We start from the raw sequence: 26,997 nt of genomic DNA on the forward strand, positions 1-26,997 counted from the left end.
TCGGATGCCTTGGCTGGTACCTAATAATGTGAAGAGGAGTGGCACACACCACACACTCTCCCTCTTGTTGCCAAAGCACAGGTCTGCTGCTGAGAAGGCGACTGTACCACGGCCATTTGGAGCTCAGGCTTCCTGGGCTGGGTGGAAACAACACATTTCTCAGCATCTTCCCACTTTATTGCTGTCAGTCACATCCCTTGTTATCCATACATGCTGCTCTTTAAAGACTTGCTCAGTTATTTCTTCTGCTGTTTCATACATGTACATTTCTATTCATACTTCATTCGTGGCAGTTTTAACATTTCTTCTACAAATCTTTGTTCCACAGATAAAAACTGCTTTGCATATTTTTATCTTGAGGCTTTTGCATATTCATCCTCTTTTTTTTTTTTCCTGCTCTTCTGCCACCTTTCCCCCTCTCCTGGCATGCAAACATTAGATGCCCAAATCTTACATCTTTGATGGAGACATTTGTCAAACACTCCTCTCTTGGAGGAAAAAAGAAGAGGGAGAGTATGAGGAGTTTCGCAGTGCGCCAGGTGTAGGAGCTACGAAATGGCAAGTACTGATCTTCGTCTCCATGACAGCAATGATTAAATGTTACTTTTTCATCAGTTTGTGAATATATATTTTCACAGTCTCTTTTCAGACAGCGTGAGCTCGGAGGTGGTAAGTTTTCCAGCTTGTCCTTTGCGTGGGATCCTGGAAGGAAAGCCAGACTGGGTAGAGAGCCCCGGGCAGGGTGGGACAGCTGAACTCAGGTTAAGGATGATGTCTGTGCAGACCACTGCGAAATATTTCAGTGACTTATAAAAGCAAGGTGTTGATTTGAAATCAACCATGTATTTGAGGAAAAACGTGTGAAACATATTTCTGTACTTGCAGTACCCGTAAGTGTGGAGGATGGTAAAGTGTGTTAATGAATAGGAGAGAAGATTATATAAAAATAATGAGGGTGAGGGGATCAGCAGTGTGTTCACTGATGTAATTCACTGGTGTCCTGTAACTAGACATGCCTGCTTTGGAAAGGTAGTGTTTGCTCCCTGTAAAGACAGCTCCAAGAAGCCTGTGTTTTCTTGCAGTGATTGTGTCAGAGTCTTGGAATGAATGTGCAATTTAGCACAAAATACACTAGGAGAAGAAAAAAAATCTGCAGTAATTGCTAGGCATCTACTTAATGCTGTTGAGCTAATCAGGTGTCTCATCTGTGTATCCTTCCAGGTCAGGTTTTGGTAATTCATAAAGTGCTCTAATAGCTGAAATCTTGGAACATGGCATGAACTCTGACACAAAGAACTTTGTGTTTTATTTTCTTTTTCTGTGTACTGCTTTGTAATGCAGGCTTTAAGCTCCACTCTGTCAGCTTGAACAGGATGGAGCTGAAAACAAGGAATTTTGAGGGTTTTTTTCCTAATGGAGTGGTAAATGCTCTACACTAGCAATATGTTTGTCACCTGGAGCATGCAGAAGCACAGTGTTCAGCTGGGAGGCTGGGGGTAACTACTTCTAATGCCAACATGTGTGAGACAAACATTTCTGTGTGGGCAGCGTTTCAAATCGTTGGGCAGATGTGGAAGAACAGTTATCCAGACATTGAAAGGTGTCACATCCATTTAGGACAGCAAACCCAAGACCCAGTGTGGTTGCTTCATCGCCCTGGAGCACAGTGGGAGCTCAGGGTGGGATGCCCTGCTCCAGGCATGGCTGCTGAGGTGCTCGTGGTTTCCAGGGCTGCCGTAGCAGTGGTTGTGGTGAAAGGAGGATGGGGTCGAATCCTGCTCTCAGAGGTTTGGGGTCCACTTGTAAACCTTCACCAGTGACAGAGACCTAGCTGTGAAGTATTTGAGGAGGATATGTGGCACTGGGAATGTCTACCTGTGTAAGCTGCGCTCCTGGCTGAGTGCCACTGTGCAAAGAGGGAGGGGACAAAAGGTTGTTTTGTCCTACTGGAGTCAGGGATATAGTGTAGTAGTAATTATTTGAAATCTAGACATACCACTGCAAGTTTTTTCCTGAATAAAATGCTTCCTGAAATGCATTTAATCCACTTGTAATATCACCTAATCTCAAAAATAATCTAAAATACTCTAAAATGATAAAAGAAGTTAGAGAAGTAGAGAATAAATTTGAATTTTAAGTCCTAATTACATTTAATGTTCTGGGGTGAAAACAAGAAATGCTGTCATAATTTACTTAAAATATGCCAATAGCAATGTTACAGAATCACTTTTACTTATGCTGTTGATTAATTTATGTAATTAATGAAAGATTCATTCATACCAAGTTGTGAATTCACCTTGTTGGTATGCCCCCCGTGTTTTTGTAATTTTTAACCTTAGCCTGTTATTTGTGCTGGAGAAAACACGTGTGTAAATGGGAAAACTCACATGCATTTGGAAAAGTGTTTGTCTGAGGCAGAGCTGTGCCACCCTCTGGACAGCTTATTTGGGCAGCTGGGAAGGCAGGGGGTGATCTGTAAGAGGAAAACTTTGTGTTTGGGAACTGTGTGTGTCCTGGAACTGATGAACACAGCCAGGGTCTCTTTCCAGCTTGGGTATCCTGGCATTGCTGCCTGGCTGGAGCATGGGCTCTGTGTGTCTCCAGGAGGGAAAGACAGCACTTCTTTAGCGCTGCTGTTTAATTCTGTATCATCACAGATTTCAAAGTGACTTCTGTGGGGTTTTTTTCAAGAATTAAACATTTTCACCCTATTACCAAGGGAGTCAGTCTGGGGAATTCTGTGCCTGAGGATTAGGGCTTTGTTCTCTTCCTTTCATCACCCTCTAGCTGCAGTTGTGCCTTTCCAAGTTTCCTCACTTCTGCTTTGCAATGCTTGACCCTGTTTTGCTCAGGAATGTGGTGCTTGGTTGCCTGGTGCAGGAGGTGTGCATCAGTCTGGTGGCAGGCTGCAGACCTGCCCTTTGATCCTTGTTCCACTGTTTGACTAGTTCCTCCGATTCCTGAACCACCCTTTGCTCTGGAGTGCTTTGAGAACAAACTGTGGATATGTACTTCCTCGTGGTTTATGGACTATCCTCTTGATGGAAACAATCAGGCAAGAGTAGTTGTTTGCATGTGCTTTGTGGGGAGCTGGCGGGATGGGAAGTGGGAGTCCTGCTCCACCTCCCCCTGGCACAAATGTGAGGGGGGGCTTCAAAAAGGGGGTGTTCCCCAGGGCAGGGTGCTGCAGAGACTCTGATGGAGAGTCTACAAAGCTGAGCTCCAGGCCAAGGTTTCCTCCAGCTTTCCCACCTCACAACTGTGCTTTGGATCCGAATTCAGATGTACCTATGAAATGACATGGGAACAGCAAATGCAGGTGCTTTGAGAGAGGCATTTTGCTACTTCAGTGTTTCAGTCAGTTGCTAAACACTATAGGTCTGATATAATTCAAAAAAAGTTCCATGTAGGCATTACTTCAGATTTGAGATAGCTGCATTGCTGTTGCCAGAAATAAATTTGCCTAAGCCTGTGTCTTCCCCACAGGGGGCTGTTAATCACATGGTTCCATTCTATTTTTCTGGCCTTATCTCTTAATTAACTAATCTCCAATAATGCTCTTTTTTTTTTTTTTTTTTAATAAGCATTTGTGATCCGTCCCCGTTTTCCATCGATTACACTAAAAGCAGCGTTGGCTTCTTTTACAAAACAAGCCAGTTGGGTGTGAATCAGTAAGTGTTTTGCTGGGATCCCTTTTTCTTTATATCAGCCTTGAAAATCTTCCCAGCCTGTCAGGTAGGGAGTCTGTGGTGCCTGTGAGCCTGATATAGCATCCCCATGCTCTTTGCTAAGCTGCACACTTGTGTTTGTGTGGTATTACAAAATGCCCAAGCTCATGTAATGCATGGAGGCTAATCTTATCAGTTGTATTAAGGCTACTTAGGAACTAATAGCTTTAAGGAAGCTGTTTATATTTCCTCCTTTAAAGCACTTTAGTCAATGTTCTGTGCCCCTTCAAATAAATGTCATCAGTAAAATAGTGCACTTTTTGTCATTTCTTTTAAATGTGATATTTCTTAAGAGTTGACATTTCAAGGCCTTGGGCTGGCTCTCATATCTGGGTACTTGGATTTAAGCCACTAATCCATATGGAGGTACCTAAAAAGAAGTGGCCTGGTTTGCATGAATTAAGCTCACATCCTTCTGAAGTTTATTAGTTTGAAAATCAGGGCATGGCTCTGGAAGTCGTCGGATTGCTGCAGGGAGATTTGACTTTGTGAGCTCTAGACTTAAATTTAAAATAAGAACAATGTGTTCTTTTGAATGTCCATTGCAAGTTAAACGGGGAGAAAAAGAGGTTATAAACCCAGCTGATTGTCAAAGATCCTGAGGATGCCAGTGGTTTCACTGGTTCAGCGTGACCAGAACATCACATTTGTGGCTGTGAATATATTTTAATTCCTATGTACTACAAGAGGATGCTGTTAAAATAGTACAGCAAATTCTGTTTCTAGTAAGAGGCAGGTGATTTAGGGGTCTGCTTGCACATCCTGAGCTTAGCTGGGCACATGAAATGAGGAAGGTTTGCTTTCTCTCAGAGCATTATATAGAGGTGGGGAAAACCTTCCCACGTATAGGGACACATAAAACAGATCCAAAAAATGAATTCAGAAGGAAAAAGTCAGCAGTAATGCAAATTAAAGAAATCTGTATTAAATTGTATATATTTAAACATTTTCTTTAAAGAGATCTTTACTTGCAATAACATTTTAATACCTAAATTTACATTTGCAGTCAGCAGAAATATCTTTATCTAGAACAGCATTTGCAGTATCACAAGTAAGTATGTGTAAGATTGGACGAGTGATATATTACATGTAATATTTTACAAAGCAGTCGTATTACAATCCTGTGGTAATCATAAGATGTCACAAAGATCTTCATCAGCCAGGAGGCTTTATTTTAGACAGCATTAGCCCATATACTCCTTGTTCCCTGGTTCCAGCACTGCTCTTCATAAACCTGTCTCAGATGGTCTCTTTACCCGCCTGATACCTTTGCTCTGGGAACTGGCTTCTCCAGTGTGGCATTGAAAGAATGGTTTGAGAATTTGTTACATTGGTTTACCACTAATCTGGTAAAAAAGAGAGACCACGAATAATTGGAGAGTCCTGACTAAATTAGTGGCCTAAGCCAGATTTCTAGAGCAGCAATACATCTAGATCTCTTTGAAAAGTCAATCTAGTCAAATAACTGGTATAGATCACAGCTCGCTGAAGCCTCACAAGGAAAGACTGTAATTAATCCTTGTAACGCAGCTCCTATCCACATGTGACTCCTCTGAGAAGTTCTTCTCTGGTACATGTGGGCACATTGTGTGCCATCCACAATCCTGTTCTTCCCTAATGGACCAGCTGAGAGGGGCAGCCGGTCCCAGTGACGTCCTACTGAGCAGGGAGGAGCTGCTCTGGCTCGTACAGTTCTGTCCCTCAGCAGAGCAAGAGACGATAGGCTGTGGTGAGTAGCAAGTTGGCCTTTTGTCAGTGCCCTTGTCCTAGTCAGTCTTATGCACAGAAGAGGAGAGTGACTTTTAAATTCATTATTGTAACTAAATTCATGATGATAACTAAAGTTAAAAGCTTTGACCAGCTTTGAGAAAGTGAAAGGTCACCACAGACACCTGTCAAAACCAAACCTTGCGTGCAGGTGGCCTGAAACAGCCTGGGCGTTGAGATGGAAACCATGGCTTGATGTACAGACACATCCCTACCTGTCCTGCCTTGAACTGATCTGTCCATCCTAGAAGGAATTTGGACAGAAGCCGGAGGAGCTGAGTGCTGCTGGGGCAAGTGCACAGGTGATTAAGAACGAAAACCAGTGGGCTGTGCAATGGTTACGCAGCGGCAAACACTGCTCCCTTTGAGGGCCGGCCACCAGCCAGGGAGAAGGGACCCTCTGAGAAACCTCTCCCAGGTACATCCCTGAGAAGTAGAGGGTTTGCACAGCCAGGGTAAATATAATGTGGTGCCTGGCTTGCAGGGAGGGACTGAGGTGTCTGCAATCGTTGGTGCAGGAGACTGGGGCTTGTTCTCTTGGGTTTCTTTCCCTTTAGCTGAAATTATCTGGCAGCTGAAAATAAACTGAAGATGATGCTCTGTTCCCTTATTAGAGGCTGCACACCACAGCAAACTCTTTCCATATTTTGTTCCAACTTGGTATATGAGAACAGGATCCTCCAGCTATGACAGTATGTTTGGAGAGATGCAGCATATGCAAAATCTGCCTTCTCTTTGATTTAAAAGATATAATGAGGAGTACCCTTTCACTGATAAAGAAAAGTAAAATTTGCACATTGGGGATTGATTTAAACTTAGTTTTCCCTGGCCTGAAAGGGTGAGGCTTGATGTACTTGTGGATTAATGATACCCATTTTCTAGGACCCTGGAAAGCATTTAAAGTGTGAATTCTAAGTGGCCTGTCTGGCTTTGGGTTTGTCTTTTTCTTGCCTTAAAAATAGTTGGGCTTGAATATTCTGGAGCAAGTTATGAGATGACATACTCTGTAAAATGTCCAGAGTAACCATAACTGGCATGTGCTCATAGCCTGGATTCCACCCACTACAAGACTTCTGCAAAGAATTTAAATACAAGGTGAAGCGTAAGTCTACAACACATGCATTCAAGATATACAGCCTGCAAAAAAACCCTGAGAAACAAACCCCATGAATCTCACCTGAATGTTGTTTTCAGGATGCTTGGCTCCCTCATTTAATTACAATTTTTGCTTAGTACATAAATTCTCAGCATAAGTTTGCATTTTGTTCTATGTACATCTTAAGAATACAGCAGAAAATACCATTGCTTAGCACATTAACAAAAATCACATATGAAAGGTTTGTCAAAATACCTGTATACTAAGTTATATACAATTCTGGAAATCCTTCTGTCTTTGAATTCTATCATGTTTTTCTCCAGAAACCCAATCTGTTTGTTCTTAAAAGCTGAAGTACAGAAAGTATGCTGATGAAACAACTTGAGCAAAAAATACTAATTTTTCAAATTCCACTTTAATTTCAAAGTAAGATGGGATGGATCACCATGTGATGCCAGCAATCTTTTTTTTTTTTTTAATTTTTTTTTTCTTAAACTAACTGTCTCTGATAAGGGAACACGTGAATATTACAAGTCGTAGTTGTGGTCATATCCCCAAAAGGATATGGGTATGGTGTACTCACATTGTGGATAAGTGTTTTATCCCAAGGTGCACTATGTTGTATGCTCCCATGTACAGAAGTGAACATGTGTAGAAATGTGTATACGGTGGTTGATACATAGCTTTTAAAATGTAGATATATTCACGATTCTCAGTTTGTGTTATTTTTCTCTGAGAAAAAGTCCACCTCAGTGAGCAGCTCAACTGACCGTTGTGATGGCTGGCGTCTTCCCACCTTCCTCTCCTTCGGCCCCTTCGCCTCCTGCTTCCACCTGGTTGAACTTACCCAGCTTTTTCAAATTCTCCAGCGCAGATTTGAAAGTGTCCTTCAGGCTGTTCTCCAGGATCCACCCTTCGCTTTCACATTCGGGGTCTTCGGGATTGGCAATGCTTTCCAGGGAGGTGTGCAGCAGGCGCAAGCCAACCATCACCGACATCTGTGCCAGGCAACGGGAAAGGCAGAGAGCGTCAGCCAGACCTGGACGCTCCCGTCCCACCCCCGTTGTCCCCTGCTCTGGGCAGCCTGGGCTGCTGGTGTGAGCAGCAGCTCTGAGGCTCCGTGTGCCCAAGGGGCCTCTCCACGTGCCCCGTCAGTGTCGGTGCCTCCCGGGAGGTTTTAATGCATCCCCGGCTGCTGTGCACGGGATGTCCACAAAGCAGGTTGGATGTGCAACAACGTCCTTGGCCACCACCCACTTAGTTTTAACTAAATGTTTTAACTTTGCATTGACCTTAATATGTTTGGTGAGTATATTAAGCTGATCAAGGAGATATGAATGAATCAGCGTCTCTGCAGAACAGAGCAGCATTAGGATTTTAGCCACCAGTTTGTCTGCTTCAGATTCTGATTTTGTTTTGATATAGATATGTGCAAATAAGGAAGCCAAGGCAGCAGGTGATCTCTCCCTGGCTCCATCTAGAACAAATTTGTATTTCTGATTAAATATTACCTAGTCCCAGCAGCCCTGATTGAGACTTTTTCTACTGTGCTGTGTAACACTGCTGACACTGGCAACACCCTGCACCTGCCTGCAGAGAGAAAGTGTGTATTTAGCCAGTCTCCTGCCTTCTAACATCGTTCAGAACAATCTGACCTCATGCTTGTGGTGCTTATGGAGAAAAGCAATTGATGAGTGAAGTAGAGAAGGAAAGAAGAGCAACTCCCAGAAGAGCCAGCCTGGTGATATGGTAGGGCAGGTGGTTGGGATGGGGCAGCAGTAAGACTGGTTGGGTCCTTCACGTGCTGGGTAAGGCTCAGATGGAGAACACTTACTGCTATCAGGACCTCACAGGATTTGTTCCCTAAGGGAAGTATGATGCCTCTGTTCCCCTACCCAATTTCCCAAGGAACTGATTACCTTTGGTCCTCCTAAACCCTGATGGCTAAAGAGGCTGGCAGATTTGAGGTTGGGCTTCAGCCACATGCCATGACCAATGGCAGAATTCAGCTCTGGCCTTTGGGCTCGAGGGACTGCCCAAGCATGTGCTTCCATGGACCATCCATCAGCCTGTCTACTGGCATCATCCCACTTGTGTATGATCAGTGTCTCCGAGCTCTTGGAAGACTAAACCTGCACTTGGCTACTCAAACTTTGCAGATGTTCGTATTTCTCTGCCTTCACTCAAGATCAGAAAGGGAAAAACATTGGTCAAAAAACAAGCTTCATTAAACACTTCCATATCCACCGGCAAATGTTCAAACTGCTAAACACTGGAATGTATGACGAGCCACACTTTGATCACTAAGGAAGTTTCCAGTGGGTCTGAGTCTGGAAATAGTCTCATCTAGCCAATACCATGATGACTTAAATCAGTTAAAGCACTATTCTATAAAAGTCACAAGAAGTGACAAATCCCATCACGTTAGTCTTGGGATTTAATGCTTTTGACAACTTCCTTCCACTCTGAGTCCCAGTTTTGCTGCTCTCACTCATGGGACCAATATCTTTTAAATCAATGGCTGTTGCAAGTGCAGATTAACAGGACTGGGTGCAGGAAATGGCCTCCACGTTGCTCTCTCCTTGTGCTGCCTTGCTGCATGTCAGCAGGAGCTTTGTTTTGTGATTGACTTGCCAAGTGCCACTCTTTGATAGCCAAAGTAGGTGGACTGGCTTCCTGGATGGCTCTAAGTCACTAAATATTATCATGCTTTTAAAAAGGAAGGTGCCTGTGCAGTACTGAGCATCTGACCTGTCCTTGGATGAGATTTTGTGACATTTTCTCTCAGTTTAAGACTTTGTTTTCTCAAAAACTTTTCTAAGCAAGATTTTGAGTCCCTGAAGCTGAGATTGCTTAAAAGCAATGCAAAATGTCTGGGCTCTTGTCACCTCCACTGACTTGAGCCTGCCTTCTCTGCCAGATGAGAACAGAGTCCAGGAAGTTTGAGACAAGTATCTGGTAAATTAGTTTATCTCCTGTGTGATCACAGAGAGTCTTGGAACACCAGTTTAGCTGAAGTCTTGCACCAGGGAAGGCCTAACCCCACGCGCCAGTATGTGCTGGGGGTGCCTGGCTGACAGCAGCTTGGAAGCAAAGGGCCTTGGGCTCTGGATGACACCAAGTTGTCCCTAAGCCAACAATGTGTCCTTGTGGTAAAGCAGGAAAATGGTATCCTGGGCTGCATTAGGCGAAAAATTGCCACCAGCCTGAGGAACGTTGTCCTTCTTCCCCTCTGCTCAGCCCTGGCGAGGCCACAGCTAAACCTCCAGCCTTAACCAGTCTGTGAGCTGTAGATTTGAGCTTAACCACAATCCAGCACAGAAGGCTGGGCTGTCAGAGCCCTGGAGCGAGACCAGTCTTGCTGTGTGATGATTTCCCTGTCATGGAAACTCTTGTCATTTTACAGCAACTTTAAAGTGCCAGGAAGAACATGGCCACAGTGTTCCTCCAGGGCTAGGGCTGCGCAGGCTGGGCTGGTGTATCCCCTGCACCACAGCATGCTCAGCCTCTCCAGCTGGGCCAACAGAGCAAACTGTGTCCATCTGGAGGGTCCCTGCTGCCTGTGGGCTGGTTTTGGAGATTACCAGGAGGTCACTCCTACTGTTCAATGCATCAGAGAGTTTACTCTCCAGCACAGGACATGCAATGTGCCTCCTGTGAATGTCTCCGTGCTCTCCTGGAGCTCAGTCTGGGCCCAGTCTGTGGCACATGTGGGGTGAATCCCAGGGTCTTGGCTGTTGCAGCAGCTGTGACCCATTGAGACCCACATGTTTGCACAAGTGGAGGACCTGAAGCATCTCAGGAATCAGCCTCAGCCCTCTATTCCTTTTGAAATGCTCTATTCAGGGCACCCTTGAACCCCTCTTTTCCTCTTTGCTGGCTGAGGCAGGTCAAGAAGACATCCAGGCTTGCTCTTCTTGACCTTTTGCAGCGAAGCCCATCTGTTTGCCAGGGTTTAGCCTGAGGCGGCTTAGCCAGAGCAGGGTGTGATCTTTTTTTGTCATCCTCATGACCGGTTGTCACTCATGGGAAGCCTACAGCTTTTGTTAGGAAAACCAGCTTCTAGATATTAGCATCTTTTTCAAATAGAAGTTTTGATATTTCAAAATAGGTTCATTCTTCCTTGTGCCTAATATAGGAAGGTGGAACAGAAATGACCTTCCCTGACATCCCTACACTTGTTTGTCACGTTACCTTTTTCTACAGCTCAGAATAACAGCTGTGATTAGTATTTCCCTCCGTCTTCTGTCCCCCTTCCCACATCCCAATTCCACCAACCCAGCTGGAAGAGTCCTCCACGGCCCCCAGCAGGGCTTTGGTGGAGAAGTACTTGGTTTGAGTCCACGATGGCTGCAGGTGTAAAGCAACCCAGGATTTTGCTTTTGCACTTTGCTGTGACTTCCCAGGGAGTCAGTCAAAGGGGAAATGAGAAGCGCAGAGCCAGCACAGCCACTGCTCCCTGGGCTCACCCTGCTCAGACCCACACTTACCTTGGCCAGGAGTTGGGACCTCTGCTGCCCTCCTACTCAGCATAAAATTGTTTCCTGACTGGAATTTAAAGGAAGTGGTTATATTTCAAGGGAGACTAAATTAATGTCTGCTTCCTGCTTTGCTTCCTCTCTTCAAAGTTTGCCTTAAAAGCAAAGGGAATTTCAGACCCAAATCTGGGCCCTTTATGGCAGAATATCAGGCAAGTCATAAATATTCAGGAGGGCGAGTTATTGTAACCCAGGATTGTGTTGTTTCTTTAAAGTTTTGCCCTAAAAGTCCTCTGATTGCCTGAAAGAAAGTCTCAGCTTCTATTTTGAAAAAGACAAAGAAAATAAGATCTTATTTCTTATTATGCCACAGGCTGAAAAACATACCCAGGTGTACTTTAAAGAGTTAGACATAAAATACTGCATTCTTATCACTGCTATTAATGTTAACATATCACTGTCATTAATCTCCTGTAAGTTAGCAGAGGTAAGTTACAGGTTCCTAGTCATGATTTTTTTGCAACTGGCATTGGTATTTTTGTGCTTTTTTCCCCTGAGTTTTTGAATTTCTTCATGACTTTCAAATACAGTTGAAATTCCCCTCTCTTCAAGAACTTTGCACTTGAATCTGGGCTAAAATAAAGACCTTCTCTTTCTTTTCTTACCAGAATAACAGTGCAAAGAAGTTGCACATTTCTCTGCAGTTCGGAGCAGTTATTTTTAAAACAACAACTTAATGATAGTTTTTTCAGTTCACAGATTTATGTAGGTGTTTATTTTCTAAAAAGCATCTTCATTCCTGGAAGGCTGTAGGCCAGTGCTTGTATCAAAATGTAACTCATCTTTTTTTAATTTGCATGCATCTAAATCTTTTAAAAGGCATCAGAATAACTTAAAATAGGCAGGGCCATTTGCAGCAGCCATTGCAAGGGTTGAAAGGATCTGCTGCACCCCAGGGAGCTGCACCCTCCCTTTTACCAGCAGGTTCTGCCTGATCTCCAGCACTTCACGTGCCAGCCCTCGTGCCACTGCCAGCCCACGCTCCCCTAGCATTAGTGTTGATTAAGCACCCTGGCTAGAAAACTGGCCACCTCCCAGAGGCAGGAGGATGTGTTTTCCTCACGTTGGACCAATGGTACTCGAGCTGCACTTTGGGTTATGGTGCCCACAAACACCTGCACTGGGCAGTGTTGGCGCCTGTTTGCATTCACATCGTGGTTTTGGGAAGCAGAATAAAATAAATTTAATCCACCTGCTCCACCTAAACCACTTTTTCTGACCAAAAACCTCGGTGGAGCTGATGAAAGTCCACATGCTGCCTTGAAATTGTTCCACCAATGTGTGTGCAGCCTAAAGTCTTCTTTTCTTCAGTGTGTAAACCCTTTAACTGCACTTTCTGTCCCACTAATTGCTGTCATACCTTTCTGATGTGCTGCTTTTTTGTATTTCTCATTCCCTGCAAGTGGTAACACATGTAAAATTAATGCATCTGGAAGCAGAGCTATTGCACTCTCTTCCCTACTCAGCACCTTGCCTTTGACAGAAAATCACTCCCTTTTCCCCCTCTTGCTGTGGGATACTCGAAGCTCTGGCCCCTTGCTCTGCAAGAGGAGTCTGTGATCCCACACTCACCCCAGCTCTCTCTCCAGCCTGGGACCTTTTAGCCCTTACTCAGTCGTTAGCTATTAGATATTTTCTCAGCCAAACAACGGGGAAATTTATTTTAAATAGATTTGTTTTTCACTCAGAAGTCCACGCTGAAAGATGCCCCGCTCCTGCAGAGCTGGTGCTTCCCTGAAGTGTGTCTGAGGGGAGAGGGTTACCTCAAAGAGCCAGACGAGGAGGGTGACGGCGCCCATGGAGCTCATCATGCCGCTGTAGTAGTTGAGGAGCGCTTCCCGGCAGCCGCGGCGCCACAGGTTGAGCTCCTCGGTCTGGTAGTCGTAGCTGTAGTGGGCAGAGTTGTTGGTGACCTGGTACTGGATGCAGGGCCTGGGGGAGCTGGGGTTGCAGCAGCTGAAGGGGACGCCGTCCACCAGGTACCTCCCGTCCACGTTGCTTTTGATCCGACTGCGGGCAAGGGCAGAGGGAAGTGTGAATACTCAGACACACAGACACAGAGACACACACAGGGATACCCAGGAGCAAATTTGCACGAGGAAGGAAAGCAAAGGCAAGGAGGATTTTCCACCGTGCCTTTCCTCCGTGTCCCCTTGTTCACATAAGGGTGTCTGTCCAGAGCTTCCTTCCTCTCCGAAATCCTTTTCTATGTCAAGGCTACACTGAGTCTGTAATTAACTCTTCCTGGTGGAAATGCACGCTCTCGGGTCACTTCTTCAAAGAAATTAATTTTTAACAAAATTAAATGGCAGAGAGAATTCAGGAGGGGCAGTCAGAAAAGAGTGATCACAGCATAGTCAGGGTGGAAGGGAGGTGCTGGAGCTGACCTGAGCTTGGAAAAGAACCCAGAACAGCCTTAGGAAGCACCATATCCAGACAGACCATTGATCTGGAAGCAAATCTAATAGCTTCTTTTTGATGACAATAGCTCCAGGGAGGGGTTGTGCATTTATTCTTGGCTTGGGAAGGTAGCCAGCATTGAAAACATGAAATGTGCTTCAGCAACAGGATGTTGCAAAAATTTCCAAAGCCCTTGCAGGAGTTCCCCAACTATTTCTCATCTGACACTGTGGTTGTTTTCTGTAAACAGTCATTTAGCCTGGTGTCTTAGGAGATGTTTAGATGAAAGATAACTTAGAAGGCAAATAGTTCCACTGACTTTGCAAAAAACTATAGTGAAAGGACTGCAGTTCTAAACCAGGCCATTTTGCTTAGAAAATGACAGAATGGAGAGCCCCAGTGGTCTAGAGAGGCAAAAAAAAAAAAAAAAAAATCTGAGTGTCACTTGTAGCTTTCTATGTGGATATTTTAAAATTGTGTCATAGAGAGAGAGGTGATTCCAACAACCTGGTGAAGGAAAATTCCACTTTGCAGTCATGACCTAAATATATCTAAACAGCAAACGCAGTTGAGGTTTTCTCTTTAAATGTAAAGTGTGCTCTGGATTGGGTCTAATTCCCATTCATGTGTAAATGCTCCATCGGTTTCAGAGAGATTGGATCAGGCCTTTGCTCTACAAATACTATAAAAATTCCATTGTGGGGGACAGACTCCCACCTTCCCTGGAATTAAGGAGAACTTTACTATTGGCTTCAAAGGGGCCAGGCTATCCTGCCAGGAATGGGAGCAGAGATCGTGCACCACCACATAGTACAAACCTTGAATTCACAAACCCCCATTTGCAGATTTTTAATGCCCTATTTCCTGCCTCAGTAGTACAAAGAAATTACCTTGAGTCTCTGTTCCAAACAATCATCACCATCAGTTATTAAGGACAGTATAACCTTGTTTTCCCTCTGTGCATTGCCCTTCCACTGCTGCTGGATTAAGCTACAGCTCTCAAATCTCCATATAATGCTGGCAAGGTTTTTTTCAAGTAGTTATTTATATCCATGGGCATAGCTTTGCAATGGAAACACCCCCTTATTAAATAGTGAATGTATTTGCTATAGCCCTGCAGCGCAATGGGTTAAATCTGGAAGAGTTTTCACTAAAAAGTCCTCATTCAGAATTGCAAAAACAACCAGACCACACAACAAGTCAAAAGAATATGCAGAGAGACACACACAAGTGAAATACCACTTACACAGTCAGGCAGGGATCCCAAGAGATCCCAAGAGATCCACAAAGCTTTTTTTCAAAATTACTTCAGACATTTTAAAATACAGGCAGTGTATTTAAAAGGCAGATTGCTTCCAGTTTATAGGACCCATTATGCAACCACAGAGGATAAACGTTAATGAATGATGTTCCCAAAGAACTTGGAATAACCATCTCTTTCCCTGGTGCTTAATTTTTTAAAAGGTTGTGGGTATTTATGCCCAATGCTATTTTTTTAATTTCAAAGGCTCATTTTGTTCTCATGTTTATTTTCTGCTTGAGCTTACTGCACCTAACCTGATTTTGAGATTACTGCCTCTTTGGGCACTGACATCAAAGCCATTAAGGTGTTTCTGGTCAACAACCTGGTCTGGTTTGTACAGAAACAATAAACTAGTGCTGGTTTCATGTGAGGTTTTAAAAAATTAGGCACACGAGAGAACTTAAAATACATATGGCTACAAGGGCCACTGTGTAAAGCTAGGAACACCAATAGATGCTCAGTATTACCACAGCACTGAAGCAATCCATTGAGTGAATATAAAAATAAAATTCTAAATCTTAAGGATCTAAAACACATGAGTTATTGGCAAAGTGTTACTGCCTCTATTTATTGCCATGCGGCTGATTAGCTGCCAATATCTAAGTGGAGTTTGAAAAGTGGTATCAACAGTATTTCTCCAGGGAATTCTTTTTTTAGGAAATTAATAAATCACATTGACATCTTCTTAAGGATCAGTAAAGTTCTGATACTTTCCTGTTGATTTTGGGAGTGTGGCTCAAGGTAATGGGTTTATAGAGCAGTAAAAGACGGTAAAAAATATTGTCTGTTTCCATCACATTGAGTAAGAGTGAGAATTGTATTTGGTGCTTTATATTTTATGTTATAGATGAATTTAGAGAAAGTTGCCAGGGGAGGAAGCAATCTAGCTGATGATTTGGGATGCTTTATTACACAAGATCCCATTTTATACAAAGCCCCCTCCAGTCAGTGCCTGTTGGCACTTGAGCATTACACTGATCAAACATCGACATTATGTGACACAAACCCCAGTAAGTCACTTACTCTTTCACTTCTTTGGAGCTGAAGTCCAGATATCTGTTGCTGATCCACTGGATTTCAAACCAATCTTTGTAGCCGTTGTTGCCACAGCACTTGAACTCAATCTGGAGCATGTCGATGGTCTTCTTCATGAAGCACCTTCCGGGGGTGTCCGTGTCCCGGTAGAACTTCATGCCGTTCTTGAGCCCCTGGGCCAGGGTGCTGTCCAGGGAGCCCCGCATGAGAAAGCACATCAGAGCAACGAAGAAAATGAGTATGTTAAAAACGCAGCATAGTGCCAGGTAAGGTTTCAGCAAAGGCTTCCACTTGGCAAACTTAGCGGGATCCAGAGAATCGTAACAAATTTTGCCAGCAAAACCATTGAAGGCGCAGGATAATATACCCATCAATATCAAAGAATTGGGCACAAAGTGGCTTTCAGAATTGTCCATCACTTCGCTTCGCTTCCGGAGCTCAATTTTGAGGAACAATCCCATGCTAAAAACAAGGATTCCAGCAAAGACCGAAAACCAGTTCATGAGCCATAGTCCCTGTGCTAGTTTTACCCGTTTCTTCTGATTGAATTTGACTTTCAGCAGTGCCATCTTTGTAGTGGGAGATGTTGGAAGATTTCACAGCCTGGACCCCTCTTCTCAGCGTAAGCAACTCGAGGAAGAACCATTCAGGCGTCGGAAGAGATCCCGAACGGCTCATCGGGAAGCGAGCTACTGCACAGTCCTTCCATCTTGAAGTCTCCTGTAAGGATTCAAGCAAGTAAAATATTCAAAGGTCCCAATTAACAATTTCACATTAGTGAGAATAATGGGCAATTAGGACCCACAACTATTTCTGGTGGTTTCTTACAAGCAAAGGAGAAACACTCTCAAGGTTTCAAATGATTTGATCTGGATCTGCAAGACGTCATTCTAATACCTTTAATCATTTGATCCAATTTGAAGAAATGTCTGTCAACAGATGAGAGGAGGTAATCCCTCATTTTACTATTTAGTAGATTTGTGCTCTCCTATGATAGGCTGCTGGGCAGAATATGAAACCCCAGAGATATAAAAAGATCTTTGTTGCCAGATGAATATGGAACCTTTAAGGAAAAAGGAAGAGGGCTCTGGATTAAAAAAGGCTGCTTGTATACAAACATACACTTTCCCACCGTGATCCTGATAGATTCATATCTACAGCCAAACCCACGTTCTAGTCCTTATCCTTCTGTGTTGACTTGAGATGACGTCCTGTGGCTTATGCATTCAGAAAGCAGATAAGTGTGTAGTTTACAGTGACCTAAAAAAACTAAGCTTGGCATTTTCTATTTACTTCCAAGGCTTGTACCATCTCTGGGTCTTGGCAGGAGAGGAGGAGAAAGGAAAAGTGCAGAGAAACTCAATAAATAAACCCTGGGCTGAAATCTAGAGATGCTTTTATAAAAAGTGAGCTGGCATGAGCAGCTTACTGGATAATCACCAGGTCAGGGAAGGGAGCAGGGCTGCCCAAGGAGACCCACCAGGGAGGAATTCAACTCAGCAGCTGGAGAAGGACCCTGGGGATGTTGTATCTGAGTGCAAGGGAGCATCCCAGCGGTCGTCAGGCTCTGCTGAAGGACCTGCAGCCAGCTCTGCTTTCATGCTCTAGTGGGCAGAAAGCAGGGTACAAGCCCCTCCTGTGGCCGTGGCCTCCTGCTTGCACCACACAGCTGTTTCAGGCAGGCAGAGGTGCTGGGCTTTCTCCACTGCTTGAGGAGTTCTGCTTGCTTTGAAATACCATCTCCCACTTTCCCCACAGAGGTTTGGAGCTACTGGGAAATTCCTGCACTGGCTCACCCCTGCCACCAGAATGCAAAATTAACCTCCAGCAACCTCCAGCAATGGAAAATTCTCCTGCAGGTGTGTGAGGGCATGGGTCCTAATGCTGCAGGGGAGAAAGGAGCTGCCCCAGAAGAGGGACTGGGAGGATTCCCTCTTGCCTGTCAACCAGACCTGCTGCTGCCACCACCCGAGTCCCTGGGGGCATCCTCTAGTGGCTGCCAGGAGCATGGCCGCCAGCCCTCAGGGACAGAGAGGGGAAGGGATCTGCTAGGAGCAAGGCAAGTGTGAAAAATAATAATGACAATAACGAAAAAGCCCAAGAACTGAAAAATAGTATTTTGGTGTTCTGCAGCTCGGTGGTACCGTGGATGCTGCTCAGTTGCCATTTGAAATCCTGGAATGCTGAAGGTTCCTTCAGGAAGGACAAAGGCTGGCAATTCACTATTTCTTCCTGTCCTAATAGAAGGTTTGTGTGGTGAACCTTTCCCAGCCCATCCTGGCGCTATTGCAGTGAGCTGAAGGGCAGCTGGTAACCGGGATTTTTCTGAAGCAAGCCGGGTTGTTTGCATTGCTGCTGCCCCTGCCGGTGAGTGTGTAAGAGGAGGCAGGGAAGGTGATTGTCCATCACGGGCTATTCTCTCCTCTTTGCCGTGAAGTGAATGAGAAGTGCTGTTTCTGAGAGAGCCTATTCATGTTTTTATGCAATAAGTCATGGTGCTGAAATAGCATCTCTCCTGGCAAAATACCCCACAGCCAGTGCCGCGCATGCTGCGTTTCACTGACTCTTTCAGGGCTCAGCTAAGAGACTTGAGTTTGGAAAGTATCTGACAGCCTGGAGTTAATTCTAGATAAAGGAACTTGAAACCATTTCCTTTCTTGTCAGTGATGACAGTGAAACTGTAATTAAAGTGGAAAAGAATTCTCTATGAGGTCTGTGGGTCATGAGGATATACAATGAAATATTTCCTGCAGAACAAAAAGTAGTAAACCTGCCCACAGATGTAAGCCTAGTGCTGCTCTGGATATGGGTAATTTAATATTCAGCAGATGAGTCTGAACACCTGTCATCTTAATAATTTAACATTTAGATACCCATGATAAATCTGATGATAAAATCATGTAGGTGTATACACTACGGTGCGTCCTCTAATTCAGGAATAAAAGTACTTTAGTAGAACATGCAGGACATCCTTCAAGGCTCACAGATCCCTCCGAATTTACTTTCTGCCTATAAACAGAGGAAACGGGAGGGGTCCTCGTAAATCAATGCTAAATTGCTAGTGTTAACTGGGGAATGATCAGTAATTCACCTGATGTTCAGAAAGGGACACTCACGTACTAATTAGACCTTTGAGACTTCGGGTGGTACCCTTAAAGTCATCACAGAGGGCAATCAGCACTACCAAAACAACCCAGATTAGGAAAAGTGCTGTTGATTTAAGTAGTTTCAGTAGTTCAGTACCAGCTGGGGACTTAGAGTGGCAAAAACTACCCCACCCATCAACTTAACTCGCCATGCTTGAGAGTTTTAAAGGGGACTGGTGAGCAGTACTCTGACACTTCCTTCAAAAAATGAAGTTAACACTTTTTAAAGTGGGAATTAATGCTTTCCCATTATCCCAGACATGGAGCTGACAAACCCTGGGCAAGCATCGGCACAAACCTGTCAGCTAGGGGCTGTCTCTGGCAGAGCAACCTAAGGGAGAGGAAGGTGATGGGGGATCATCGAGAAGCGTTTTGGGGTGTGGACAGTTTAAAAAAGAAGCCCCTTTTTGCCTGGCATCTGCTTTTCTTAAAAAGCTTTTTCTTGGCTGTGATTTGTCTTTAGTTTGGCACTTACTACCGCTTTCTATTTCAAGTAGAAAATGCTGAAATTGATCCATAGCAGATAAAAGCTAATTGCTGCAAGAATGTTTGAGTTAACGGTCTCCTCAGAGGTTGTCTATTAAATTCAAATGTATAATTCATATGCCAATATTGGAGGAAAAAAATGGTAGAATAAAATATTCAAATTATTATTGATCTCACCGTGAATCTGTTCAAATTCAAAATCTAGTTTAAATTTATAATGTGCATGTATAACAATACAATATTGATACCTTTCCAAAAAGCTATGCCTGTTAACCTACATATAAGCTACACATTTATCAGTTAAGAGAGAGGAATCTAAACAATTTAATCTGGTATTTGTTAAACAGTCTGGTTCTCAGGCCTGGACCAATCTTAACCTATCTTCGGGGGCAGAAGATATAAAATACATATACCCCTAAACTATGGAAATACCCTCAGTTGGTAAAAAGAATAATTTCCTGGCCCAATCTTTCTTTCACACTGCTCTGTGATATGAAATGTGTGCCTTTCTGAGGCTTTTTTTCTTCTTTCCTTTCCCTAGGAGTGGTTATATTTCACTGCAAGAATAATGATGTCTGGTTTTACCTTTGATGGGAAGCTATTGTGTAGAGAGGTTTGCTCATGTACCCTCACTTATGGTTTTGCTTTCAATTGTAACTCTGTGGTGTGAACAGGGCCACTCCTGAGGAACAATGTGATAAAAATGCTGTACCTCACTGTACGATTATCAGGTGGAGAAAGGTCTGATTTATGACTTTTTTTCCCCTCCTTACACAGGTAACTAGGTAGGCTACTGTTTTTGTGGCATGTGAGGTGACTGCAGGTTCTGAGGCTGGGAACAGAGGCAAGTACTAAATTCACTGCTGCGATTGTTGTAAATCCTGGGAAGAGTGATTTGACCTGCTGGACTCCGTAGCTCCTGAACTTTGCTGGGGCACACTGTGGGGGTTTTGGTGTGGTTTTGCTCTGTGTAGTTCCCAGGATTTCAGCCATCATTCATGTGGTGTGTAACATGTTCAGAAAACACAGCTTTTTTGGAGCCCCGAGATGGTCATTATGAGTATTTGTTTGTATTATTGTGATGCCTGGGGTGTAGCATTCACTGCTGAAAAAGTAAGAGTTAGAAATCAAAGTTTATACTTGCAGAAACAGGAAAGAAATATGTTGGGAATTAAAAGAAGCTCACAAAAAGCTCATGATAGTACTGCTGGAAAACATCTCAGCACAACAGGTGGATCCTCCAGTCAGTCAGATAAATCAGAGCATGATGTGAATGGAAATGCTGAAATTTCCCCAAGTTGCACAGATCCTTTTTCTTGCTATTCCCGTCTTTCCTTGTATGTGATGAAATTGGCTGTTTAATAAAACCTGAAGCAATTCCAGGTAAAGCCACTGAGATTTGAACCTTGTCTACATGCAGCTATTGCTTAAATAAGAAACTTTGAAAAAAGAAAGCCAAGCCTTCAAAAATACAATTCATAGAAGTGTGTAGGAAATTGTCTTATGCATGTATTTCTTACCCGTTTTTTCTCACAGCAATTCTACTACAGCTCACATCAGAATCTATTGAAGTGAAGGAGGGCTGGATAAAGAGAGAAAGCAAGTAACTCAATTTCTGCTCTTGTTATTCAGAGAAGCCGGGGCAAACAAAGGGAAATGCCTGGAGCCGAAGGGTGTTGATCCCTCTCGGGACAGGCCTCTTGGTGAGGTGATGGCCCCATGGGAAGCAGCAGCAAAGCTCCTGGCTCCTTCTCTGGAGGCAAGTTTTGGTCTGTGCTACCCTGCAGTGCCTCAACAAATGGCAATGCCCAAAGCTCTGTGTGGCCTGGAAAATGGCCTCAGATTTCTCCCATGGGTTCGATGCTGTGTACCTTTGCACAGGATTGTTTTATTTCCTCCACAGACACCTAGGAACTTTAAAACACTGAGTAACAGCCCTGTGGTGAACTAAGGAAGTTTCGCTGGCTTTAAAGATTTTGGTGAGGCTGCCGACTGGAGGTGGGTTTTCCAATCAGGCTGTCTTTCAAACATGTTTGAAACAGGACTTTGCTTTCCTGACTCGATGTGGAAAATGGTACTGCAGCTCAATGCCCTCCACTATTTTTATAAACTTTCTGCCTGTTAGCCTCTATTCAGGGCAAATTTGCACCGGGTTTATGGTGCTGATGTTTCTGTTACCCCGTGTCTCTGGCAGTCATTTGTTTTTCAGCCCCTTGTGATGTCTAGCATCATCAATTTATTTATACTATGTGATTTTTAAAGAAGTTCTGGGTTATTCTGGTGGCAACGAGATGAAAACCAGAGCTAGAGTTCTTGAAGAGACTTTGCTCACTTCAGCTGTACATTATGCAGGGTAAGTGAACCCAGCCACTGTGTAGGTCACACTGACAAACTGGTGCTGGAGGTGCTCTTAAATGGCCGGGGAATTACTGTCCCTGAACGTCCTCATCCACTGGCCTTCTTTGAACAGTTTTCTCTCTTACTTCATGTTTTTAGTCCATCTTGCTCCTAGGCAAGCTGGCTTGCAACTAGCTTGTTCCCACAGCAGTTCTGACTGCTTCTGCCTAGAAGAGGCTGGCAGGTGTTTTCTTATTTCTCTGAGGGAAGAAACCAAGCATGCGTGGCTCTCCTTTCTCCAAGCTGTGATCAGCGGGAAGACAAAATGCCTCTGACCAAGCTGGCATTGCAAGTCTCCTTGACCCAAGAGGATGGAGGCAGCCTGACACATCTGAACTCTGTCCAACCTTCCCTCTGAGTATTTCTAAATTGCAGGCTTCAGAAGGGGAGTCCAGGAGCCTGGACACCTGCAGCTGGCAGCTCAGAGCACATCATGACACACTCCTTACTCTCTTAGAAGGAGTTTTGTTTCCATGTGATGTAGGAGATGCTCCATCATCAAGTCATCTAGAGACAAGACAGCACAAAATTCCTTGCTTGTTGAGGCCAGACACTCTCAGTAAAACTGTTCCATCGCTTCCATACTTAAGGTATGTTTTTGACCCCTTCAACAAATAGCTTAAGTGAGGAAGTGATTTTTCTGATGGCTTGTCAGTTGAAGAAAAACCTACAGACATGATTAAGCTACAAATACTGTGGACTAGACTTTTAGTCTTTTCATGTTCAATGTTTACTTTGTAATTAGATCGAGCAAAATAATCTAGACTCTATAGCATAAACCTCCCAAAATATCCCCAACACCTTATTTCCAAAACTTGCGCCAACATAAAAAACTATTTTTCCTTCCAAAATAGATACTAAGAAATGTTGAGTTTTAAGCAATAGCTGTGGAATTTAAAATACGGATTTTTCTATATCTGTGTCTATCCAACCATTCTGTAAAACATATATACTTACTCCTACCATGCTTTTAAATACTTAAAATTTATTGAGAACATAATTCACAATGTATCCGAGTTGCCACTTTCCACTAGATTTGACTGGAAAATGGATTCTCAAAGAACTGTAATTTGGGGGTATCAAGCAGCATCCTCTCACTCACATGGCTTTTTACCTCTTTCCTACCTAGAAGGCCTTGCAGAATGCTGGGGGTTATTGTATTGCACTGTCTGCACCATGGTGTCAGAATGGAACGTTCTGGGACACGTAGATGGCAGCCTGCCAGAGCTTATACTAACAGTGACCTTTTTTCCCATATAAAATAATAATAATTTTAAAAATTAGTGTTGCTAGCTGACTAGAAATACTTAGGGGTTTGGCTTCTCTCCCTTAGAGACCCAAAAAAGTTGCAATTTCTATACTGAATAGCTCATGAACATACCAGCAAAGCTTTACTAGGGCTGGAGTTCACGTACTGCACTAACATACTTCTGTTCCAAAATAGTTTTGAATTTCTCCTACAATGATTCTACATTAGAAAAGTGTAATTTAAAAAGGTGTATGGAAACATGTGCAACTGTGTATATATAAAGGCATTTATATAAAGGCATTTAGAACTATAAATCACATTTAGGTATTTGCCTGACCAAACTTTTCTGGACTTGCTATTCTGAAATGGGATTTCCTTGTTTCATGCCATGCCTGACACCAAGAGCCAGTTACCTGTTTTGTATTACAAGGGTAATGCTAAATCTTTAAGGGAAAGTAGTTGAGTGGCACCATGTTCCTGAGGAGTATTACCTGCTAACTGTGGTTTGACCAATGTGTCTGGAGGAAAGAAAACGGTAAGAGCTGGGATGTCAATAACTGACTTGTGAAAAACATCCCCAAGGACGCAATTTCAGAGAGAAACTGAAGCTTAAACTTCCATGTTTTGATTCCTGCTCTGTTTATTCAGGCACTACTGCATGCCATGGGCCAAGAGCTGGAACAGGACATGGCACTTCCATGTGAAGTGCACTGGGAAGCCTCAGTGCACCCCTGGTACCTGCCACAGCCTGGGGTCTCTCTCCCTGCCTGGATCTGCCGGGATCCATCGCCACAGGAAGGACGTGTACATGCTTAGAGCTTTGGGCAAGTAGGACAAAGGCGTTACTGTAGTTCTTACAGGCTGAACATTTTGCAGTCTCAAGGCTAGAGGATGCTAACAGGATTGATCTGTCTCTACTGGGATCTGTGGAGAACAATTAACTACACAATCAGGTTCTGTACTAAGATGGATGGGTTAAAAGATACTTGAGAGCCTCAACTGATCACACCCCTCTAAAAAAGAATATAGTATATGTACATTAAATTAAGACTGAGGGTGTCTTCTTTAAATCATTTTATGATGCTGACAGTGCAAAGAAGAATCATTAGTAAAAGGACAACTGAAACAATTCAAAACAAGTATATTTGAAATGCAAAATCCAATTCAGTCAAAAATATACGTTAACAAAAGTAAACAAAGGTGAAAGCTGTCAGGAATATAAAAAAAAAACCCTTTTCCCCTCCCCCTTTAAATTAAATATGCTGAAAACACATTAAAAAAATTTCTGCTCAAAACCAGTCAAACACCCAAGTGAAGTTTCAGGTAGTTCTTCTGGCAGTGGTGCAGTTTTTGATGGTTCAGCTAGGATTCAGTGTCTGTTAGAGGCACATAGATGATGGCTGTACAGCACAAACAATTTGCAGTTTTAAAATAAAGCTTTATGCTAAGGCAAGAGAAACAGTAATTTCTTGCAAAATGTCACAAGTTAAAGAGGGGTTTTAGAAACCTAGAACTGCTATGTATACTTTATGTATGGACAGCGGTCACTTCAGCACCACTAACAGGGCACTGGAAAGACATTGCATTCCCCAGTGCTGCTACTTTTTTATTATTATTTAGCAGGAGTGAAGAGACTTAAATTACTCGGCACTTTATGCAAGATAACATGCAATTTTGGAATTGGAATATAGCACCTCATCTTTCTGTTTTGCTGACTCCCTCTGTCAACACCACACTCATGCAGTAGCAGAGTTCTGCAAATTAGGATCACAGCACAAGAAGCCTGTTGTCTGGTAAACTAGTGGGACATCCCTGAACACCTCTCCCCTGAAGCTTCAGATTGCAGAGGAACAATTAACCCAGCTTCTGTGAGGTTCATCAGCACTTGATGGATGCCTCCGAGTTGCTTACAGAAGCAGCACCCTTTCACATAACATTTACAGATTGTGAAGCTTTAGTATTTATACAAACTCCTAAGTTTGTTAATCTTGGAATAATCAATATATTAGAAGAGCATTAGATGTTTATTAGAACACTTTTTTCCTTTAGACTTATCTCACTTGAAACAAAAGCCTAAAGCCAACTTACAGACTTAACCCGAACCAACAGAAACTGGCTCATCATTGTATCATAGCCTAAGATGCATCTCGGTCTGCTGCACTGTGCAGTTACAAACTCTTCCTTTAAATTAACCTTTTTTTCCCCCACTACCTCACAGCAGTACCATCCTGCACTCCCCATAAGATACAGTGTACTCTTGTCAGCAACGGGAGAACCACAAAAATATGAAAAATTTGGTATTTGATCTTTTCATTCCAGTACAGTTTGTACGTCTTGCAGCCAATTCATATTCTGCCTGGGTGAGTGAAAACAGCACAACAGCTCTAACAGAGGCTCACTTTTGTTTGTGTATCAGTGGCCTTTGCCCCACCTTAATTACGTAAAACTCACAATGAGGTACTTCAGAGTTCGCAAATCCCACATACAGATTATAGCAGCAACTTGTGTAAGAACAGTAAACGCTATGACTGGTATTCTTCAACTAAGAAATCCAGCCATATACTATAATTAAAAATTTAAATACTGAATGGAATCACTTAACGGCATATCGGGGATTAAGTCCCATAGCTTGTGGATCAATGCGTTTACATCTCTTGCACAGCAGAGCTGCCTCCGCAGTCAGTCCCAGCAAGTGATTCTTTCCTGCTCGGGGATCAGACTCCAATTGGGTGAAGGCTTGTCAGTCGCCAGCCAGTCAAAGTCATCCACCAGGTTCCAGTTGTTACTGTTTCTGTCCAGCCCAGACGACTCGAAATCCCCCTCGATACCAGGGTACCTCCAGGAGTAGGGCGCGAAGGAGACCTGAGTGCAGGCCTCGATTACGGCCCGGCTGGTCACCTGCACGTAGACCCGGCAGTCGCGGGTGCGGTGGGTGCGGAGCTGCTGGCAGGCCACCGCCAGCAGGCAGTCGCTGCAGCCGTCCACCAGCACGGAGGTGGACACGGGCCCGCAGAGCACGGTGCAGCCGCGGCAGTCGCGCATCCGCAGTGTGTTGGGGTTGCCGCGGAGCCGCACCCGGCAGCCGCGCAGCTCCGACAGCAGCACGTCCCGCTGCAGCAGCTCCGCGGGGCCGAGCTCCAGCTCCTCGTCCTGGGCGCCGCTGAACCCGCACAGCGGCGGCCCGCCCGATTCGCCCTCGGCGAGACCGGGGCCGGGCGCGGCGGGGGCCGGCGGGGCGGGCTCGGCGGGGCGCGGGGCGCTGCCCGGGGCCGCTTCTTTCTTGAGAGCGCGGAAGGCGAATTTCTTCTTGGGCTGCAGCTGCTGCCGCCGCGCCGCCAGGTCCCCCTGCAGCCGCGCCACGGTCTCCTGCCCCTGCCGCACCTCGTAGGGCGCCAGGAACCGCACGCTGCCCGTCAGCAGCTTCTGCAGCGCCTGCAGGCGGGCGGCCGCCTCCTCCAGCGTCCCCGCCGCCAGCAGTGCCTCCACGGCCTCCCGCTCCCGGGCGAAGGCAGCCAGGAAGAACTCGCTCTGCTCCTCCTTCACTACCTGCGCCTCCTTCTTCTGCCGCTGCCGCTCCACGCCCTGCTGCCGCTCCGCTTCCCGCCGCTGCAGCCGCTCCGGCAGCACCACAGCGGAGGCGGCCAAGCCCGCGGCCACCTCAGGCTGTGAGGGAGCCGCCACGGCCGCTGAAGCTGCCTCTCCCGGCGCCGCCATCTTGCCGCTCGCCTCCCCTGCGGTCACTAAGCGGCGCGCCGATTGGCTGCCCGCAGCCCTGACTGCGTCGCCGCCGCCGATTGGCGGCGCGGGAGACGCGCGGCGGGGGAGGGCGGGAGGGCCGGAGGGAGGGGTCTC

At 44.7% G+C, this 26,997-nt stretch overlaps 2 protein-coding genes across 2 annotated transcripts; both read right to left on the minus strand.

Moving 5' to 3' along the window:
• Positions 1-4,628: 4,628 nt before the first annotated feature.
• PRPH2 (peripherin 2) lies at positions 4,629-17,052 on the minus strand. Its single transcript, XM_010393655.4, has 3 exons — positions 15,856-17,052; positions 12,893-13,139; positions 4,629-7,589 (listed from the first exon to the last, which is right to left on the minus strand). The coding sequence occupies exons 1-3, from the start codon at positions 16,434-16,436 to the stop codon at positions 7,353-7,355; spliced, it is 1,065 nt and encodes a 354-aa protein (XP_010391957.2). The 5' UTR covers positions 16,437-17,052; the 3' UTR covers positions 4,629-7,352.
• Positions 17,053-24,266: 7,214 nt separating this feature from the next.
• On the minus strand, positions 24,267-26,917 carry TBCC (tubulin folding cofactor C). Its single transcript, XM_039568625.1, has one exon. It carries the CDS (start codon positions 26,857-26,859, stop codon positions 25,825-25,827), a length of 1,035 nt encoding a protein of 344 aa, XP_039424559.1. The 5' UTR covers positions 26,860-26,917; the 3' UTR covers positions 24,267-25,824.
• Between the last annotated feature and the right edge of the window lie 80 nt (positions 26,918-26,997).

The sequence above is a fragment of the Corvus cornix genome, chromosome 3 (assembly GCF_000738735.6).
Source record: "Corvus cornix cornix isolate S_Up_H32 chromosome 3, ASM73873v5, whole genome shotgun sequence".
Lineage (NCBI taxonomy): Eukaryota > Metazoa > Chordata > Aves > Passeriformes > Corvidae > Corvus > Corvus cornix.